Source organism: Xiphophorus maculatus, chromosome 9, assembly GCF_002775205.1.
Source record: "Xiphophorus maculatus strain JP 163 A chromosome 9, X_maculatus-5.0-male, whole genome shotgun sequence".
NCBI lineage: Eukaryota > Metazoa > Chordata > Actinopteri > Cyprinodontiformes > Poeciliidae > Xiphophorus > Xiphophorus maculatus.
This window is the reverse complement of record NC_036451.1, coordinates 16021778-16044523: the sequence shown is the minus strand read 5'-3', so window position 1 is coordinate 16044523 and position 22746 is coordinate 16021778. Positions and strand designations below refer to the sequence as shown.

General features: G+C 38.5%; 2 protein-coding genes across 2 annotated transcripts in view; both read right to left on the bottom strand.

Annotated features, from left to right (window-relative positions):
• agbl4 (ATP/GTP binding protein like 4) overlaps positions 1-22746 on the bottom strand; it is a 303108-nt gene that overhangs the window by 61746 nt on the left and 218616 nt on the right. The gene's annotated exons all lie outside the window — the stretch shown is intronic.
• On the bottom strand, positions 6269-22746 carry bend5 (BEN domain containing 5). The gene is made up of 6 exons (XM_023339873.1): positions 22331-22746; positions 21244-21374; positions 18966-19461; positions 16293-16441; positions 12341-12554; positions 6269-12207 (listed from the first exon to the last, which is right to left on the bottom strand). Exons 1-6 carry the CDS (start codon positions 22512-22514, stop codon positions 12011-12013), a joined length of 1371 nt encoding a protein of 456 aa, XP_023195641.1. The 5' UTR covers positions 22515-22746; the 3' UTR covers positions 6269-12010.

Below are 22746 nucleotides of genomic sequence, written 5' to 3'. Positions count from 1 at the left end.
TTCAGACTGCAACTTTTATTAACTTTTATTTTTGAGTGATTTTTCAGATTCCACTTCCATGAAAACAGCTCCCAGTTACAACCTGTGGGACAGACAACTTGTCTACATTTATGGATTGTTTTTCACTACCATTAACATTCTGATTTTCTTTATTCTGTGGAAGTTATTCTGTATTTAAGTACTATGTTTTCCTGGACAAAACAATTTAAGAAGCTATTGCTGTCATCAACTATGTTAATCTTTGTTGTTCATCCCTAAAAGTGCAACAACTACTGCCTCAGTGCTTCTCTTAAAATTGTATTTCCCCTCTTCTTGTTCCTTCCCACTTTTGCCACATGCTTGCTCAGGAGCAGGGATTGCTGTAAAGTCAGTGACTCGATTCAGTTAGGGGGTTTCCCCAAACAGACAAGTTTTTACCAAAATAAATTGAATGATAAGTTGACTTTGACGGCACTGAATTATAATTAGTATTGACATGTACTGCAGGTAACTGGGGCTAAGTGTTCCTATATCATTCAACGGTATTGGAGCGAAGTTAACCTAATGTGGATTTTGTATACATGGATTTGATTTGGAGCAGTAAGTCCTGTAAAACAGAGTTCCCCAGTGCTGTCCAGCAGGTCTTAGAAGAATGCTGTCTTTCTGCAGCATATCATTGCGTTCTGCAGAAACTTTTTATTGACCTATTTATTCAAACCATTTTGTTCAACAGCAGGAAAACACTTAACACAGGCAGGACAGGTGGGGTCTTCTGAAACAGGGCTGGGAACCAACATTGTAAAGTATTTTGAGATTAAATTTTCTTCTTCAAATTTAGTGCTGCATAGACAAACTGAATTAAATTAAGATGGTTTTAAGAATGATTGGTCTTTGAGTTGTCTGTGTTATATTTGAGATTAAGATATTATTCATTTCCTGGATGTAGCTTTTTAGGCCCAACAGTTTGTCTTTTATGTTTTACTTAGGGAAGATTTATATCTTATTCACATCTCTCTTCTTGTTATATTTGTGCAAGCTCAATATTACTTTTAATGCATGCAGCAGTGATCCACAAAGTAAAATAAATGAAAAGATAGGCTCATGAACAACACTAAATATTTATCATGCATTTAAATTAGACTTCTAAACGTGCAATCATTTTTACGCTGTGCAATTTGGTTGAATGGTCTGATAGGGTAAATATGTGCTCTACCAAGGACACTGGGAGTACTTCTCCTCTCTGCTGAGATCTGGAAGATTAAGAGCAGCAGTTGTGGTGGTCAGCTGCTGCAGGAAGCAGTAAGAAATTAAGACTAATGTCATTTATCTCATTGAAGTGAGGATGTAGACAGACCACAATTACACTGAACAACAAACAAGCCTGTGTGGAGATAATGAAAAGCTTGTGAGGTTTGCTAGTTGGTGACTATTGAATGAACATAGTTCAGCATCAGTGGCTGTTTTTTAAAGTAAATTTTATATTTCAAATGAAAAATGTGGTTCTTAGTGTCTTTGATCCAAATTGTGTGTGTATATATTTTGACAAACTAAGACCACATGGAGCATATATCCTCTGCAATTCTCCTTCCACAAGGTAACAAAAGCAATTCCATGTTCCTACTAAACAGAAAACTTTGTTTACTAACATTTACAACTCATATGCAACAAGACACAAAAGATGGACTAGATGACTCAGTGTTCCATGAAGCTCTAGAAAGCGATAAAAAAAATGTGCATGTGTGACATTAATACAACCCATTTAACAGAATGCTGCAGTGTAGATGGTGTTTATGCGACAGAAAGGCAAGATGCAGAGGCTGCAGAGCCCAGCCCAGTCTGGACCAGCTCAGCCCAGCCCAGCCCAGCCTGACCCATCCGGCACTAATCCATCATCGCCACCACTGAATCATCGCGCTGTCAATAAAGGCAGGCGGTAATACATTACAGACATGTGGCAGCCTTTGGCGATAATGACATTGAGAATTCTCCTTGGGCAGTCGGAAAAGCCTGGGCTCACGACACTCTTGCTTACAGAAGCAATAATATATGGAAATGCATCAGTGTGCAAGAAAAGGGAGTGGACTGGGACCGGAGGAGGGCGGGAGAGCTGAGTGACGCTTGGGCACTTTACAAGCAAAGAAGGAGGAAGTAGCCTTCAGTGGCTGCATCTTCATCCATTTCCAATGTGGACTCATCCAAATCTAGGACTCAATGATGAGGCGCGTGTTAAATTTAAGCCTCCACAAACCAGCCGTGTTACAACCGATCTGATATGCCAACACTCCATTTCTGCCTTATCTCGCTTTCATACTGCTCAGCTGCTACCGCAATATGATTTAGACATGTGATAGGCTAGATAGAGTGCAGAGAAGGAGGCCATACTCATGACAGATACAAGAGCAAATACATCACAGTTAGCAGCAGGTCTACCATGCTGCTGTGAAGACAGACATTAACAGTCCTGTTATTCTCCTCTACTTCATACAAACGTGTTTACGATTGCAGTAAGTGAAAGACAGGCTCCAGTTTGGTCAGGCTTTGAATATGTATGTATATGTGGATGTAGCTACACATGGGTTAATGGATAAAGATGGATGGGTAGGATGGATGGACAATCATAACAAATGGAAAAATGGATGGAAAGGAAGTTTTACCAAGGAGGTACGATGACACGATGTACGGCTGGACAGAAAAAATAATAGATGATGGATAAGAAGATGGATGGATGGACGGATGGATATTTGAAAGGAGAGCTGGACAGGTTTACGGATGGATGATTGTTGGATTGATGGATGCTGGACAAACCAATTGATGGATAGAAGAATGGATAAATGATGGGTGGACAAAGAAATGGAATCACATTAGACAACAGGACAAGGAATACATTTCCAAAATATATTTTTTCCCCGTACACTTGCTTTTGCATATCAGGGAAATAGTTAAAAATTGTACCTTTCCAGACTGATTAGGAACTCTGTGCATATTACACATATAAAAGATACTGAGAGCTTTAATGGATATGCTATTCTCCCAGGTGACACATTGGAAAAGTTAATCCAGGCACCCACCTGACAATTTGAAACCATAATTTCACTTTCGGGATTTAAATTAAAAGTTTACCGGGCTTCCAAAACTGAGAAGTCTGCATTAACCGAGGGGTCACCAAGGTTTTATGAAATCCTTTCAGCGCACAGAGCGACAATTTAAAAAATAATAAAACTCCTTCGACTTCAGTTAGGATGTATTCAGAAGTTAAAATAACACATTCAAGGTCTGAAATAGGTTTTTGCTTTAAGTTACTGACCAGGTTAAACTGATTAAAATACAGAGTGAGATGAAAATACCATCTGTGAAAATGAAGTTACTGCTTTCTTTGAAGACTTCAGACTAATGAAAATGTGTAAGAGAGCAACAGGCATGGCCTCTACGAACTGGCTTTGAAGCATCGGAGGATTTGAAATGAAAACTTTGCTGCCGTTATTTGACTGCCTCAAAGTTACGCCCAAAATGTAATTATACTTCTGGTAGGCTTAGGTTTAAAGTAATCTTTTTATTTTACCAATAGCCTGACTTGAAGTGATATTAGAAATTCAGAATTGTAAAACTCTGAAATTAACTCTCAACTTGACTTTGAGGATCTGTGAAGGGAACTAAAGATGAGGGTGATGGCAAGGAGGCCTTCCAATTTCAAAGACCTGGAGTTCACCACTGAAGACAAATCATCAATGTACCAGTGAGAAAATGTGAACAGCAATTACAAGAAGGATTCGTTTGCTTTATTTGCACAAGCAGTCAGGGTGATGAATATAGAACAGCTTCAAGATGCAATATTTTCTTAAAATGTAAAAAGTGTATTATTTTGTTTCTGATATATAGTTGTATTGTTTTGCATAGTTACCTGTATCTATTCATATCATATTGGTCTGTCCCAACATTGCCCTGCCTAGATCAGGGTCTCTGGTTTGAAACCCATCAATGTCTTTGGAAAAGTATTCAGAGCAATTTTTATTTTCCACGATATGTCACAACCAGAAACTTCAATGTATTTTACAAACACTTTAATGTTTAATCTATGAATTTCAGTGCATGCCTATTGTACTGGGGGGGTGTTGCTTTTAAAATATTGTATTAAATTTTCTGTATTTCCTGATATATATCCAGTACTGAATAAACGCTCAGCTCATGACCTCAGCAATTGACTTTGAGTTTGGAAATTTCATTACCAGTCTGAAACATTATACTCTTTAAACTTTGTACATTGAGAACTGTCAGACTTTATAGGCATCATCACTTAACACTAGACCTGCTACATCTTAATATCAGAAGACTCAAATGAAAATGACGTTAGAGGTCATCAAACATGAACCAAGGCTGTGCCTCGCAAACAAAGCTGGATCTATCACCAGAGCTGCAGTTGTAAAGCTGAGGCAGCAGGGATAATATAAGATCGCAGTTTTCAACGTGGATGCATTTCATGAAAAACAGACGTTTAGGTGTTTCCACAACCCACTAATTTGTAATGTGACATATCACATAAACAAATGCTATGAATAACTGTAGCTAGTGGGAGTTATAATTACTGCTCGTGACACCAGAGAACATTAAAAAAATACCCAGTTTAAACCTTGGCTGAAAGATTATTTTATGTCTTATTTAACCAGTATCCAATGCACATTTCATGACCCCAAGCAAACACCACACGCTCTGATCAGGGGGCTGCTTCACTGAGCTGCTGAGGTGGGTAGACTGATGGCCACTACTGACTCCAGATCAGCACCAACTGATGTTCCACAATCAGCGCTTCTGATATCGTACTGAGCTTATTCATCATGTTAACGACAAAATTATACTAAATTACGTAAGCAAACAAAAGAAAATGTGCCTGTAGCAAAAAGCTGGCAGCACACACCACCATGATCTGAAGGTTCCCACAGTTTTGCTCATCAATGAAATGTCTGTACTGAATTGATCTCTTTCAACAGAAATTTAGTGGGTTTTTTCTATTTAGAAAAAAAAAAACTTTTCAGCGTTTTGGCTTCTTGCCTTCAGTCCTCAGATTTTCAGAGTAACACTGAGTGTTACCAACTGACACTGAGGAGGTGCAGCTCTTCATCTTTGTCCAAAATGTCCGTGTATTTAGCATCATTTGTCTTGCTAACAATTCTAACCCTCTTCTCAGAACCAGCTGAAGAATCCCCACAAGATAACACTCCCACGTTTCACTGTCAGAATTGTGTATTCATTGATTTGCAAAGTCAGCTTTCCACCATGCATATGAGATGTAGGCTGACATTTTAATTTTGGAGTCATTGGACCAGAGAACCTTCTTCTATTAGAATTGAGTTGGTGTTCTGAGGATGGCTTGTGGTAAATTTCAAATGAAACATCTGATGGCTTTCTTTCAAGAATTGATTTCCACTTTTCACTCATCTATAAATACTGGAATTGTGCAGAGAGCAACTAGTTATTCTGCCCTTCCTGAGCTGTGGGTCTCTGCAGTTCCTCTGGACTTATCCTGGTAGTCTCAGCTGCTTCTCCGATTAATGCTCTCCTTATCTGTCAAATTAGCTAAACTGCTTTGTCTTGGCAGGATTGCAGTTGTGTCTTTATCTACGCATTTTTAGATGGATAGAGCATTACTCTGTTAGACATATGTAGGTTGGGATACAACTTACACGACATCTCTGACCTGTCTGCTGTAGTACTTAAGTCTTTTCTAAAAAAAAAAAACCCTCCCAGAACAGTTTTATTCATAAAATTATTACTAAAAGGCAGGTTATATTTACCAATTAAGTTGCTTCTGAAAGCAGTTCTTAACACTGGATTTCTTTCAAAAACTGATTAAACACAAATGCATAATACAACTTTTCATCTGTGAAACCACATATTTTTCCTTCCACTTGACATTTATCTACAATTTTGTCTTGTATTGCATAACATTCCAATAAAATACTTTAGTTTATAGTTGTAATGTAACAAAATGTGGAAAAGATAAAAGAGTATGAATGCAATTGCAAGGTATTTAATTTCTGGCTTCTTCTACACAAAGTGAAAAACGATGCATGTGAGGTTACAAAACCTCAGAAGACAATGTTTAATGTGTTGCCCCTATGATTAATTGTTGCCTCTATTGTGTTTGCAGTAGAACAAAGCAGGAACGAAAAGGAATAAAATTAACATTAGAAACAAACTTTAACATTTTGAACTAAATAATTGTACCGTTAACACAACAGCATAACAAGCCTAAACTCTGTGGCAGGAAATGACACACAAAAAGCAAGACCAGAGGTTTGTGCTGATAGAATAAAAGTCTTGATTTATTTCTGTTTATCTATACATTTAAACGGGTGTTCCTGAATGCAGCAAGAGAAAAAACACAGAACAGGATGCTAAGCGTCAAAGAGTTGCTCGCATAGCAGAGGTGTGGCCGGTTTAGCGAAGACATGTACACTCTATCGTTTATATTTATAAGATTTTCTGTAAATGTGGTTTGCCACTGGGAGGCTACAATAGGGTAGAGGAAGTGTTTACTGTAAGAGTTTTGAGATTTTTTTGTCACATTATTATACCAACAATAAATACTCCATAAAGTAGAAACCCTGTCTTTCCCCAACTATAACTGCAATGCATTAAATTCTACAGATAGGTATACCAAGCAGCCCTGTATAGCTCAGTTTAATTCAAATTAAAGAGCTTAAACGTAATTATAGTTCAGTACAGATTTGTCATATCGCCATTGTCCTATTTGACTCAATCTCAAGGCTGTGCAGACACATTCAGTTCTCTCCTGCTCTTTACCTTGGGGGTTGGCCTCCATACCAACAGTGATGTGGTACCAGGTTAGTTATTCTACACCTGCATAGGAATTACAAACAAAACTCTCTGGGCTCAACTCTCCCCGTAGGCCGGAGGAAAGCTCACTGCTAATCGTTATAAAACAGTCCAAAGAATGGCTTAAAAGTGCTTCCTTGAAAACCAGCTGCTGTGTCTAAGAACACACATTACTCACAGTAGAGAGGCGTCAGTATGACAAAGTTAAGTTCAAGAAGACAGAAACGAAACGTGTACTAACGTGTCTCAAACACTTTGGCGCAGAAAACAAACACTGAAGCGCAGCGGGTCAGGGGATAGGATATAAGAGGATGTAAAGCACTTTCTGCGAAGAGAAAATCCAGAGATATAAAACTGAAGGAAAGCATTTACAAAGATACACAGAGAAATACAGAGAAAGTGAAGGAAAATCAACCGTTATGACTGACAAAGTAAACAAAACAAGTGTGATAAAGCCCCATTTATGTTTTTCTTTACACATTCCTAATTTCTGCTTATATAGGTGTGGTAAAAACCTTGAATACAAATGGACCCTGATATACAATGCAAGGTTGACCCAAATGGAATATGGTTTTGCCGAGGGCTTTGCTACTGTAACACACACTGCTCCCTTAACCATGTACCATCTATGAAGATAACCTGATCTAACCAGTAAAAATGCATATTTCTGAAAAAAACACACTGCAACAAAAGGAAATTGACAGAAGCAGACGCACCCACTTAAAATCAACAACTTCTGAGGTACTTCTGAAACTGAGAATATTACTACTATCTACAATATTTGGATGGATAGCATATATTTTGATACAGTAATAGCAGGGTTACCAGCCTTGCAAAAACATTTTGGCTTTAGGATTTTGATTAGTTGAGGGGATAGCGGCGGTTAACACACCTGAATAACACAGAGCCGTATGACGATTAAAAACATAGAAAAACAGCACCATTTGAGGTCCGGTAGATCAGTTTTTGTTTTTCTCAAACTGTTTGCTGGTAGCACCGTCAACCAGTAAAAATCTCAGATTGCAGTACAGAGACAGAACACAACCATCAATCAACTGCACAACATAGCAAAGAGCGAAGATATATATCCATATATATATTCAGACAACCCCCTCACACAGAAACCCCCTTTACAGCAGCATTTTTAAGCAGATAAGAAAACGGATTTTGCTGAAGAATGATATTTGTGTATTGAGGTGTTTTATATGCTGTACATGTTGAGAGCAACCAGCTATACCTTTTCCTATAGATATCTTTTTTTTAATAATATACACACATATAGTTTACATTTACTGACAAACACCAGAGTAACAATGAGGTAGGACGGTGAAGTTGGATGAAGTAGAACCGGTTTGTGGATCGTATACAAAGTTACTGGTACTTTTAAGAAAAATATATGCTTAACAATGTATATCTTTGTATTTTTTTTTGTTTTATATTGTATCTGAGGCTCAAACAGTAACATGTCTGGTTAACAGTATGGCTCTGCAAACTGCAAGATATCCATCTTGCTCAACAGAGTGAAGCTTAAAAACTCGGATCACTCTTTCCTCAATCGAACTATGAAAAAGTAAAAGAAAGCTCCATCGTTTTGAGAAGCTTCTGACAGGTATTCACAGCGCAAGCCATAAAGCAGGTGAGTAAGGAACAAGAAGTGGCACAAGAAGAGGATCATGTCCAGCAGGTTTCCTTCCTACAACTACTGCTATGGTGGTGTGTTGTGTTACAGAGTCAAACTAGCCTAAAATATCCATGACTCTCTATTCCAGGTTGTGTAATATGCCCGGTATGTTACGAGACGGCTGCCAAAACTTCTGGCACTCTATTGTCAGATTGGCCGTGTCATCGCAGATTAGGCTAAATCTGCGATGGTACAGCTTTCATCCACTGAAGATGGTTTTAGTTAAGGGATTATAGGTTTTAATCTCTCTCCAGGAAACCAGCCTTTCAAAATGATGATGTAATAGCTCTATAAATGCTCTCTTTAAGCATCGTTACAACCACGCCCTCTTTTGGCATCGAACAACAAAGAAACACAAACACAGTACACAACAACGCATCTGAATTTCAGTAAGGTGGCTTTGCACAGCAGAAAGCTTTTTTTTTCCTTTTAAATTGCAAGTATTTTCAATACACGCTCCAACATGTGAACCTTATCTTACTTTGTACATAGAATAAACAAAACAAAAAAGGGGACTCTGCTTTACAAAAAAAATAAAATAAAATAAAAAGACATTTGTCACAATTGCGTGACTTTGTTATTCACTAAGCCCCAATACCTTTGCATGGGCCATTTTTTTGTGCAAACCCAGCTGATTCCTCAGTCTGCATCCAACTTTTATCATCTTCATCATTCAGTCCTCACAGTTACAACTCAATTGTAAAAAATACTCCATTGGAACTCTATATAAGTCATATTTGTACACGTGAACAGCATGTAGATGTGTTAAGCTAAAGCAAAATTTCCAGTCATCTTAAACACTTCAAAGGTAAAGTCTTTAAACTGGACATTGCTGTTTTAAACTAACTTATTTGTTGCTTGCCAGTCTGCCAAGGTCGTGGCTTAATATCCAGGAGGAAATAATGGAGTAGATGATTCCAGTTTCAACGTCAATTTGTTACGAATCTGCAGATCTAATAAACCTTACAGCTAAACATTTAACTTACCAAGCTTATTATGGGGTGTCAGCTTGCCAGAGTCACTCCAATAACTCAATTTTGTTTTAATGATAAGAAATAAAAACCAATATGTCATAAGGTGCTTCATGAGAATAAAAATGACAGTCAGGCCCAAACAATAAAGCTATCATGACAAACAATTGTTTAAAATTGAAGAAATTGCAGTAAAATTTAAAGTGCATTCAATGTAAAAGATATGAGCTGATAATTACTGCATCTTGATATTTAAGAGTTAAGAATAGAGATTTTCACTGATTTAAAGTGAGGTTTACCAAATATCACAATGTTGTTCTAATCTATTGGCTCTGACTTGGTAAATAAACCCGTTCTCTCTCTTGTTCCTATGGGATAACTTTGGCTATGAATGAGGTGGATTTGTTTTCTGTTGGTAGACTCAACTGATCAACATTTGGATACAACAACTAGCTTAAAGCCAATGATTCATATAAAAAAAACTAAGTAAAAAAAAACAAAACAGGAAACAGATGGATAACAAATACAGTGTGAAAAACACTGCATCAAATATGATCAGAACCTTTAACCTGTAATACGACCACCAACTTTAGTGGCAAACATGTGCATCTGTTTCTATGCTATTTGGAACATAAAGTAGCTTAACGAAAGGCTGATATGAAGTTGTGATATGACACAAACCAAGACAAACAAACAAACAAAAAATGGAGAGAAATAAACTGAGAGATATCCAGGAATTACGAGTGTGAAGAGGAGAAAGGTTTGATGGGCAGCTCTGCAGCAGATTCACAGTTAGCCACAGCTAGGTCACAGTTGAGATTTCAATCTGCAGCATTTAGTTCCAGCCTGCAGACAGCCACACAAACCGTTTCAGATCAAAACAATATGACAGGAGAGAAAAATCCTCTCTCTATATATATATAAACATACACGATAAAAGAAAATTTTAAAACTTTTGATGGCATAGCTCAGAGGAAATTGTCACTGGAGCAACCTTACTATTTTCCCCAGTGGTGTGACTAAAAAGAAGAGAGGGTTAGGATGGGATTCAGCAGGGCCAGACAACCTTAAAAAAAGAAAAGAAAGAAAAGCAAAATAGTGCTGCAGACAGCTTTACCCACAGCTTTCACAACAAGATGACCTGGACTGCGCAGAGCTGTGCTCTGATTTTCACCTGGCCGCTAGTCCGGCTCACCTCAATCGAACGGTGCAAACCACACATAATAATAGTACCTGGCCAACTCTTACATTCTCACAGCAAAGTGCAGGTGAAGCTTCATCACTTCAGCTTACAAAACATTTACAATCACAGCTTACTTTTAAAATAAAAAAATAAAAACCCAGAGACATACATGTCCCTGGAGATTGCCGAATCCATTTAAGGCCTTTCAAGGCATCAACATGCCTGTACCGCAACAACTCTAGACTCAATTTTATTCAAATGACTAAGACTGAAGCAGAAATATTAGAGATGCACCAATTAATAGGGGAAGAATCAGAATTGACCACTTTTTATTTAATCCCAAAGTCAGATACTAAAAAATCTGATTTTTTGCTTGTTCATTAAGTCCAAACTAAGAACTCTTACTACTATTTTGGTCTATAAATGCATCACCCCAACATCAGCTTCTTTTACGGGAATATGCCTGTAAGCTTAAACGGGAATAACCTTAAATTTTTAGTTGGATTCAAAACAATTATCTCTGTCAAAGAACCTGCAGCTTGATGTTTTCCCAACTATGTTTTGGAAAACAGGTAAACAAAAATTAATATTGGCTGAGTAAAAGTCTGATTGGTGCATCTCTTAAATATATTTCAATCCTTTCATGTCCTCATACATTAATTGTATGTGTTAACATGAAAGGTACAAAAAAAATAAAATAAAATGTAGCTTTACTGACTCATAAGTTGGAGTCATTCTTTCCAACAACCCTCTCTAAGCCCTCTTCTCATGAGCAGATGTGTTAAAGGAGTTAAGAGACAGCACACATTCAAAGGTAATCTCTTGGAGCAAACCGTCATATGGCTGTTACTAATTAAGACTTGTGCATTCGAGACCCTGACGTCCCATTCTTTGCATTTAGTACCGACACTCCAATCCCCAACAGTATAAGACCCGGCGTTAGCTAGCATCGTCAATTATACAGCATCAGAAGACTCTACCTACAGGAATAATCTCTTACTTTTTAAAAGTTCCAGGACTCAAAATGATGTTCTGACACAGAACAATAAATTAACTATCATATCTAACCTCGCTCTCTCAACACATATGCACACACCTCCATAACAATGGTAAAGCTTATAAAAAAATCACTCACTCCAGCTCATGTCAAACTATTTCATGTACTGGTGGGTAAAGCTGCCTGGCAGCCAATAAAAGAAATGATAAGCGTGATGCTCGACCTATAGGGAGGTGGGATAGGACCTGTGTGAAAGAAATATGACAGCTTCTGGAACAGTGACAGCAGTCCCCAACCCTCCCATAGCAAGTCCCCTAAACATCCTGCGGGCCACGCGGGGCAGAAGGCGCTGACGTGACAGTTGATCACTATATGCCATCGTAGGTGAAGTTCTCCATCTTGACTGTCTGTCTGATTAGCAGCTTGGATTCCCGTCGCTCCTCGTTCTTGATGGACTTGTTGATGTCCATTATCTTTTCACAGATATATTTGTTCACTTTGGACAATCTCTGCGTGATTTCAGCGCTGTCGGCCGTTTCTTGAGACACTCTGTCGTAGAGACACTCTGGGGAAGGAGCGAGTCAAGGGGGTCAGTGCATCCGATGAGAAGATGCTCATCTTATTTTTGATGTCTGCTAAATACGTACTCACCTATGTACTTTAAAAATATTTAAAGCTAAGACTTTAACTGAGCTTACCTCTGACTATTTTCAGCTTGCTGGGTGACAGTGGAGGTTTGGGCAGGGCGTCTTTCTTCTTTTTAGTGGCCACACCCGTGACACTACGGTTTTTAAGGGTTTCAGTGCCCCAAATCATCACAGCGAGGTTCTTTGTGAACTTTGAATCTCCCTGGGTCCTCTGAAGCTGGTGCCATTTCTCTTCCTCCACCCAGATCCCACCCCCAAGATGTACCTGCAGACAACATATGTAAAAAGCAGATTTAAGTAAACACCAAATGAATATTGTCATTAGCAGTAGCAATTACAGTAATGTTGGGTTTGTTTTTGGGTGAATGGGAGAATTAAAAATAGCAAACACACAATTATGATGCACGTTTTAAAGTTTCAAGCAAAGTATTCAAACATTTCCACTGGAAAGAAAAGGATGCAAATGTTACAGATAAAAATCTAAAAAGCGTGAAGTGCATTACTTTTCAGCCCCATTATACCAATAACCCTAAATGAATTTGCTACAACCAACTGCCTTCAAAAAGCACTTAATTAGTAATAAAGTTGTACTATGGAGATTTCAGACGTTTGCTGGAATAAACAGCATCATGACGACCAAGGAACACAGACGAGTCAGGGATAAATTTATGGGGAAATTTTAAACAGAGCTAAGTTGTAAAATCACATCAAATCTTTGATTCTCATTAAACAACAAGGTGGTGGCAGCATCTTGCTATGGGGGGTATTTTTATTTAGCAGGGACATTAGCAGGGACACGAATGCTAGTCAGAGTTGACGGAAAAATGGATGTTATTAAAACGCAGAGCAATTCTGGAAGAAAACGTGTTAGAGGCTGGAAAAGAATGGAGACTGGGGCAAACAGCTACCACAAATATTGTACACCAACTCTACAAGAAAATAGTGTCAAGTATGTGTCAGTGTCAAACTCCAAACCTACACCAGTTTACAAATCTGTTGAAAAGACTCATGTTTGCAGCTGCATAAAATCTGATCCGTCTGAGCTTGAAATTTTCTGTAAAGATTTGCACCAGCTTTTCTTCAAGGTAAAAACTTGGTTATACAAAGTATTGATCCGGAGAGCCTGAATAATTTTTGTTTGCAAAATGTTTTATAAACCTTGTATCACTTTATCTTTATTTCATAACAACCTACTATTTTGTTTTAATCTATCATAAAAATTTTAGTGCTGAGTTATGACATGAATAAATGTCCAAAATTTTAAGTGGTTTGAATACTTGAAGCTGCTTTAAGCTAACGATCATTATGGCAACACATGTTATTATGCCTATTTGCAGCAGAAAGCCATGTGAGCCCGACATTGCAGTTCCTATAAAGATGTCACTTCATTTTTTCCCCTCACTTCAGTCTAGCAATGATTTTTACCTTTCTTTAAAGTAAAAAGAAAATGCTGCAACAGCCATTGACAGACACTATATGTTTAAAAAAAAAAGCAGTTTCCAAGTATTTCTTCATACTGAGAAACTTGAAGGCTGGATGTGTGACCAATTTAAAATCTATAAGGGTTTGGTATCAGCTCAGGTTACAGCATTAAACAAGATGGACCAGTGAAGCAGCGATGATAAGTGTGTTGTCCTGTTGTTGGACCAACACTCGTTTGTAATTCTTCGACTGGCACTAATCCCACTAAGAGAAATCAGCCCTGAAGAATCCTGGAGAGCAGAGTCTGAGCTGATGTTGAAACGCCGGCCTCAAATAAATCCACTGTGATACAGTCGAGCTTCCAGAGTATCAGCAACTTCATTTATTTTATGATATGCCTCTCGTATCAAAGGCTAGTTATGGTTTTAAAGCATAATAGTTTCTTTAAAACTCTGGGGGACTTGTAAACAATAAGTCCAACCTACAAATAAACACCTTTAAACTAGTAAAACATGCATCTCATCTGTTATATGTTGCCAAATTTAAAACCTAATTTTCTAAACACTGAAACAACTTTTTAAAAATTATTATATTATTATTTTTTTGGTTTTATTTATTGCAGCCAGTCAAAACAAAAACTAAACAGTGACCCATTTACTATTTGAACATTGTTGTCATTCTGACACATAGTTGGGTACAACTGCCTCTTCTGTTTAATGTAGGAACAAACTTTTAGCATTATTTCTTTGTCAAAATTACTTTAAATTTATTATCTCATTGCAATAACGTGCAGATTAAACCAAACAGTGAATCAAAACCTTTACAATTACACTATAAATATTTTGAGGCCTACATAGAACTTGAATTAGAAACAGTGAACAACAACATCAAGTCAACACTAAATGTTTTAGGAGTTCTGCTACTTGATCTGTGCAGCACTAAAGTTGCTGTAGGTAATGTATCCACTTAGACCAGACTGTTTTAAAGGGAGGCCAATTTCACCTGCTATAAAGTAAACAAACTCAGGTCGCAGCTTTGATTACCTACAATATCACTTAGCCTGTCGCTCTCCACACAATGTGAGTGAACATTGAATAAATCGCTGCAAAACAGTGAAAGCCGATTGCCAGGCTAGGGGGACTGACTTGGTCTTAAAGGTGAGCTAATGCAGCAGGGGGCAAATGTGTGTCTGTTTTCCTTCTCTATTCTCTTATCACTGTAAAGTCTTTAGGCCAGAGTCCAAAAAGCTTTTCCCTCTGAGGCTAATGTGCTTTAGGCTGCAAGCCAGCAGACAAGCTTTTTACTGGCCTTAAGTTAGACAAGCATGTTTTCATCCTCCCAGCCCTTTTGCTCTCGTTTATCTCTTTCTCACCATCTATCCCTCCTCCTTTCCTTTCCTAACCTCCCTTTGCACTCTCACTAGGTCTAACCTGTCAGTCACTTTAAAGTCTTCTCGTGCAAATAATTAATATGGGTTCCCTGATGTAGGAGCGTTCTAATTTGCAAGTGTTCTTCACGCTTCAAGTGGCCACGGACCCAAGAGCTTGTAGTGCCCCCCTCGTTCTTCCCCTCCCATCATCAGAGACAGGGCGGCTGGTTGAGTTACAGCAGGGGGGGAAGTAAAGAACCCTAACAGGGTAATAAACACTGATGATGCTGGCTGGGCTTGCAGGAACAATAATAATCTTCTCAACCTTGTTTACCTGCTAGGACAGGGCAGCAAAGGGGAAAGGACTGATCAGCGACGACAGCATGTTGCACAGTTTGTGGTTGTTAACAGGGAATGCAGCGTTTCCTGCAGAAGTCAGCCCACGTTCTACGGTCACGCACAAGCAAATGGGCAAGAATACCAAATCAAGAAGGGAAAGTTCTTAGGGGTAGTTAGAGTCATGTTCAACTTTACCACGGCTTCATTGAAGTCAGACTTTTAAAGTGCCAAAATTATCCAAATGTAAACTAAAACTAAATAAATCAACCTAAAAAAAAGAATTTATTCACAATTAATCAAATATATACTAATTAGATCTAAATTTTAATTAAATTCTGAATAATCCTATTAATTCAGTATCTCTTAAGTAATCTTATTGATAATTTTCTGCAGGGCTCCACATAACATCTAAATGCATATCAGCAGAGTAAGTCCACTTCACACCAAGTATGTGTGAAGAGTCATATCAGCTTCAGCCTCTGGCTTTGATTGGTTAAATTCATGAATAACACGCTCATAAATGTACACTATATCACAAATATGAAATATTCTATGTATAGAATATTTCTTAATACATATTTGCTAAATGATAAATTAAATAAATTATTTATGCAAGTATATTCTTATTCAGATGGGTTTAATTATCTTACTAAAGAACATGTCACTGCTTCTACAACGTCTTCCTAGTTCCAAATGATGAATGTAGGGGACAGATGAGCAGGCAACAAAAAACTAGAAGTTTTACACAGAACATTCTAATTCCTTGTAAAAGATTAGTTTAATTAATGATTAGATGAAAATATAAATCTTTACAAGTGGCACCAAGGTGAAGATTAAAGTACTGAAATAAACTTTTGGCCCAGTCGGACTCACCTTCCCATCGTTGCAGGTGTACACAGTTCTGGGTGAGGGCGAATAGCTTGAACTTGTGTTAGCTTCTTCCCTGCATGTCTCCTGGGCCTCAACTATAGGTTCGACCACTTCAGCCTTGATTGTCTGAGTGCCATTGTCGTGCATAGGCTCTAGGAGACAAAGGTGACATTCAACACCACAGAAACAATCACTGGATCTTCATTTCCAGCCATCAGCCATTTCCTGATGGTTAGTATATGTGAATATAAACATATAAAGAAAGAAGTTTTGGTACAGCTGGAACAGTGCGTTTGTTTGTTTCCTGTTTTTGTTCTGGTTTACCCCGTGGCCTGACACAGTAGCTAAGCTGTGCTGGTAGCTGGCCACGCCACGCTAAGCTCCACTGCAGCTGATGAGTTTTAATATCAGTCAATGATGCACTTTATTCCCGGACTGACAGACTCCCAGGGTGCTCTAATCTGTAGCCAAACCATTAGATGGTCCAACCAGCTTCTGTTTGCATATGCAGGGAGTCTAATCTAAACACCAGCTTAGCTTTGCACACTGCTTTATGACACCACTAATATCTCTACTGCAAGTATATTTTAAAATCTTTTGGTGCAAGTCTTATCTTACATAAATACTTCACTTAAAACTTAAAGAAGGGCCCTGTACGGGCTTGTGATAATTCAAACAAAATCTATTTGAAACGTCTATTTTTTAAGTTAGTTTTTCACTTGACTAAATGTCATGCAGAGGTAAATAGCAAATATTCAAACCTAAGTGAATCAACTTATTGAAGTCTCAGCTTGACAAGTACGGGATTCTTGAATGTTTTGTAACAAATAAAACAAAATACAAATTAATGATGATTTTTGAAATGTATTTTAAATGGATGAGTGCTGCTTTTCAATAATTTCTCAATAGCCAGTTCTTTCTTTCCATGCCTTCACATGCTGTTTGTCACGGTTAGAGCAGACCCTTCAACAACCTACAGCACAACCTACAGCACAGCCTGTGCTGTAAATGCTGTGTATTTACAGCACAGTTTGTGTGCTGTAAATACTTACAGCTAAAACTAATTTTTCAAACCTTGGCCAGATTTAGATTTAACGTAATCTTAACTTGACCAACATGTTTTCTTTCTGACTGGAAATAATGTAGATGCTCGTTCAAATGTGATATTACAATATGCAGTAAATTACAGCAAGATTTAATTTAGAAGTTTGACTTATATTTTTCATAAAAAAAGAGAGCATGGCTGAAAGTATTCATAACCACTCCACATTGTGAGTGTGTATGAAAATGTTCTACGCAACTCTAAATAGTCGTTGTTGTTCTAAAGCTCAGTAATTACACAGCATTTTAGGAACAGCTGTTTTCTTCAAACACCATTTCTCTGCAGTGGCTCAGTGAGGACCTGTGGCTGCTCACCACTCAGAGGACTGTGTATGTACAGTACAGTGGCCACAGTGTAAAAAATTACCACGCTGCACCACTGTCACAGGCCTTCAGAAGGATGTGGGCCAAAGCAGTGGCAACATCTCAGAACAGACACCAAGCAGATACTGTATGCTGCTGGACTCCATAGCAACAGACCAAAGAGGATCCTGGTTCTCTGAGTGAGCAACACAAAACTCTGCTGGGCCTTTTTTTATAGTCAGATGAAGCAAAAATATTATTGTCTGTACACAATAACATAGCCTTGACAAAGAAGAAGTAATCAAACCCAAGAAACAAGCTTGGTCAAGCTTGGTGGTGGGAACACGAAACGTTGAGTGTGTTTTTCAGCAAATAGGAATCTAACCAAAGTAAAACATCATAAAAAGGAAGACTACTTCAACAACATCATCATCATCATCATTAGCTAGTCTGCAAAGAAGCTTTGTCTTGGGGACCAGTGGATGTTTCATCATAAGAGCGACCCAAAACACAAAGCTTAAGTGGTGAAGAAACTGTTAGCTGAGAAAAAAGTATTCCAATAAGAAAAATGTGAAAGGTGCTAAAAATTAGAGACTTGGAGCTCATTGAAAAAGATTAATGGTCAAAGATAATAATGGAGACCTACAAAAAGCTGGTCAGTAATTAGGGCTTTAGTTAATGTAATGGCTAATAAAGGCTTTTCCAGTGATTATTGCAAAGGGTATGAATAATTTTTTACATGACATTTTTAGTTGGAAAATAACTTGTTCTTTCCACAATGATACCCCAGGTACATCATCTTATTTTTCAGAGATGTCCATCTTCTATCCAATCAGAAAATAATGTATTGCTGACTAATAGTAAGCAAATGTTTATCGAAATAGAATCCAAAATCCATTCATTTTTGGGATATAAAGAACTTCTATTCTGACATGCAGACAGCATTATTTTCTTTTCAGATACTTTTTCTTCTGGTCCTTGTTAATGTCTTTGTGTTATCGAGTACATTTATTTTTAATTCCCCAAATCAAGCTGAAAACTTATCAGACTGCCAGTACCTTCCTGCAGAACAAACCAAACTGCACACACATCCATCATATGCCTTAAAAGCCAGAATTGGCTTCTCAACACAAACTAAGAATGTATTTGTCTGAGTTTGACAGAAAATTTCCAATAACAGCTGCGTTAACTTTTCTGACAAAAACAAAAATCATCAGAGTACCACATGTTGTGGACGACTGTGTGTCTGAGCGCATGCTCTTGTTTTCTCACCGCTGCCCAGTCTCATGAGGAGTACATCCTGCAGCCTCCTGTTGAAGTCCCTCAGTTCTTTGACTTCTGTCAGCAAGCTGCCGTATTCCTTCAGCTTCTTGGCCTGCTGCACCAGCTGCCTGCGGGTTCTCTCTAGCTCCTGCTGCAGTCTCCTCATCTCCTCCTCCTGCTGCCTGTAGCTGTGAACCAGCTCCTCGTACAGAACCCTCGGAACGACTGCCGCCACTACCTCCGACACACAATGCGTGTCCACCTCCAAATGTTGCTGCTGCTGGTGATGATGATGATGGTGATGATGATGATGTTGCCGATGCTCTGCCTCCATTTCTTCCTCTTCGTCATCTGCGTCCTCTCCCTCCTCGGCTAACCGATCCTCATCCAAGTCCTCTTCACCTTCCATATAGGAGTTGGCAGCATTTCTTTCCAGGCGAGCCACTACTGCGGCGAGGCTCTTAGAGGAGTTAGAGAGAGGCTTTCCATGGTCTTGAGGCAGGGCCTACACGAAATAGCAGGTTAGAAAAGGCATGGGACAGATACAGGACATTTCAACTGCGACCAAAGGCAAACTGAGCATGATAGATATGAAACTGTAATGACACAAGTGTAATCCTAACACTCAGAGGTCAGGTCCGATATAAGAACTGGGTTATACTAGAGATGGATGATTTTAGAAAATCCTGACTCTGCAATATATTTGTTTTGTATTTTGCTTTGATTGTCCAGATTTTTCTCCCTCCTCTATGTTTTCCATCACCATTTTGTCCCCATTGATCTCCCTGTGATTTAGCATCCTAGTCACTCAACTTCATATCAGGTGTTTATAGTCAAAATTCAAAATACTTTATTGATCCCAAAGGGAAATTAAATGTTATTGTAACTCAATATTCTTCAAAGAGCTATTGCAGATGGTGTGATGGCTGTGGGCAGGAAAGACCTCCTGTAGCGGTTTGTATTGAGGTGAATTTGAAGAAGCCTCTGCCTAAAGACGCTCTGTTTCAGGGCTGTAACAATTTCTCAAATGATTCAAGTACCTCGATTATTGAAACTCCTCAAGAAAAATGTATCTACCTCAAAGCTTCATTAAATTGTGTTTTATTATTTAGCGCAGGATGAGAGAGAGAGGATTACTTGATTAATCGTAAAACTGATCTATAGAGTACTCGATTACTAAAATATTCTTTTACAACAGCTTTACTCTGTTTTTCTAAGACAGTCTCATAAAGAGGGTGGTCAGGGTTGTCCATACTTTTCTTGATTTTATGTAAAATCCTTTGTTGCATAATCATTTCCAGAGGTTCCAGAGTCACTCTGAGAACAGAACCAGAACAGAACCAGGATTCTTTCTGGTTGTTGAGCCTTTTAGGTCCCTGGCTCTGAAGCTTCTGCCTCAACAGATGACGGCAGAAGAGATGATGCTCTCAACAACAGACTTACAGAAGATATGCAGCATCTTACTGCAAACCTTAAAGGATCTTAGCTTCCTCAAGAAGTCCAGTAGGTAACATGAGAATTTTATTTTTTCATAAAGTGCCTCGAGATGACATTTGTTATGAATTTCCACTTTTCCAAAATCCCATAAAATTGACAGAATTAAAACATTTCTTTAAAAAAATCTTAGCCAATAAAAAAAGGTATATTGTATTTTCCAATGTGGTCAGGCCTAGAAACATAAAATACTTCTGTGAAATTAAGGTTTTAATGTAATTTACTACATAAGACGTATAAGAAAAATGATAAATCCACATCAGCCTATACAGAGACATGGAAGAGCCTGCAATCTGTTTGTTTTGACTGCAGATCTCAGTAGGACCAGAGGAGAGGAGTCACCGAGTTCTGTGATGAGCCGCTCAGCGGATTTGCCGGTGAAAGGGCAGCTGTCCAGAGTGCTGAATTTGTGTTAATCCAGCATATGGTAAAAATAGCGTAGGGAATTTTGGATGTCAGCCAAGTTTATGGAAATGTAATATTAAATAATCAAAAGACAAATGGAAGAAAGACAAGACAATTATACATGGCAATGTCAAATATGTAAACATCAGCCATGACTTAAAAACTGATTAGGTGAAGTAAAGAGTGATAATTAACTATAATCTGACTAATAGTTCTCATATTTTATTATCTTAATGCTTTAAGACTTATAGGTTTACACTGGAAGTGCATAATAAGGACAAAACTATGCTCTTGTTTCTATTAAATGACCTGGTATAAATACATGAATTAGTCATCTACAAAAACATCTGATGCAATACAAATCAGCCAGTTTATACAGGCTACCTACCTTTTTATGCCTCAGTGGTAATCTCTCTTCTCCGAAATTGTTCTCGATAGACTTTCCTGAATTCCTGATGGACATCTTGGGAATTTTCATCTTTTTTTGGATTATACTGTCTTCAAATTCTTCTACTGTATCTGCAAAGTCGTTTAGAAAAGTTGCATGTATTTGTAATGAAAGTTGAAAGTAGTCTATCAAAAAGAACAACCCCAGCGTTGCTTTGCCCCTTATTTTGACCTCACAAAACTAACTTCAGCAGTATAGAGGGGAAGCTTTTCGGTGGACTGCGGTATGAGCTTTGACATTGTTCTCATCTCTCAGCCCATGCAGCTCACTTTCAGGATAAGGACGCAGCTAAACTTCTAATGCAAAAGAAAAACGACTGTGTGTAAATATTATTTTTTTTTACTAGAGCAGGATAACGTTCCGCTTGTACTGCTCTCGCATTATCATCGTGTTTCCAAACGGACAGGACTTTGTCATGCTGACTGATGGACAGACGTGTCACACGGAAATGACTGCAGCGCCGCAAACTCTGTAGCACAAAGCCTCAGCAGCTAACGGGCTAACTACATCACAAAAGCTTTCGGGCTGTCACGAATCCACACGGGAAGCTCTCATAAAATGACAGAGGAAAGAATGCGCTCATAATATGGTGATAACACCATGTCCGCTTTCATTCAGCGTCTCGTAGTTAGCATGCTAACGCAAGCTAGCAGGGTTAGCTTCCTGGTGTAAACAATTGCTTTGGCTAGACGGCGTCGAATAATACCAATATAAGCCACTAATTATCATTTACAGAAGAAGAACAGACTAACAGCAGAATGAGGGACTACACGCATAAAAACCTGCAAAGCACCGACAAGCTATGACAGCCTCCTGAAGTTAGCAAACATTACTAGCATGCCTTACTAGCTAGAGCGGAGGACGTTGTTGTTGCTGTCAGATTCCAGCTGATCACGTCCTGACGGATCCACCGAAAACACTCGCTGTGACAGCTCTGCCACCCGCACGCATGGGATCGTTAGTTGTTCCGTCAGATAAAACGAGCATTAAACCCGATGTCGCCCGGGTGTCAGGAGGAGTAACTTACCTGCAAGGGCAAGGATCTGTGCTTCGCACGGCTGGCCTGCGCAGCCATTCTCCTCAGTTCTGTGAACCAGATACACCTTCTGATTATCAAAATCTGTTCTGTGCAGAGGTCTGAAATCTTCGATGGTTGAAACGGGTAACGCGTAGCACATATCGTCTTCAAAGAACCTAACAAAAGCATACATTATTTAGTTCTCTTTGGTCCTACACTTTGGATATGGTTGACAGTTTTTCCTCACAAAGTATTAAAAAAAAAAGATACACTCATGGGGGGTTGGGGATGGTGTCGGCGCTCGGCTACTCTTGCCTGGTCCACATCACCAGGGTAGATCAAGGCAAAAGTAATAGACGTAACTTTAATCTTAGTAATAAACCTTTACATGTTTGTTGTGTTCGTTAATTCTAGGATTCCTACAA

What these genes read in the sequence shown, in the direction of transcription:
- bend5 (XM_023339873.1), bottom strand. Translation starts at nt 22,514, where the DNA reads ATGTATGCTTTTGTTAGGTTCTTTGAAGACGATATGTGCTACGCGTTA. An exon ending in TACCACTGAGGCATAAAAAG is followed by an intron (nt 19,462 to 21,243) that starts GTAGGTAGCCTG and finishes TATTTCGTGTAG; the next exon opens with GCCCTGCCTCAAGACCATGG. An exon ending in CAAGCTGAAAATAGTCAGAG is followed by an intron (nt 12,208 to 12,340) that starts GTAAGCTCAGTT and finishes CTCCTTCCCCAG; the next exon opens with AGTGTCTCTACGACAGAGTG.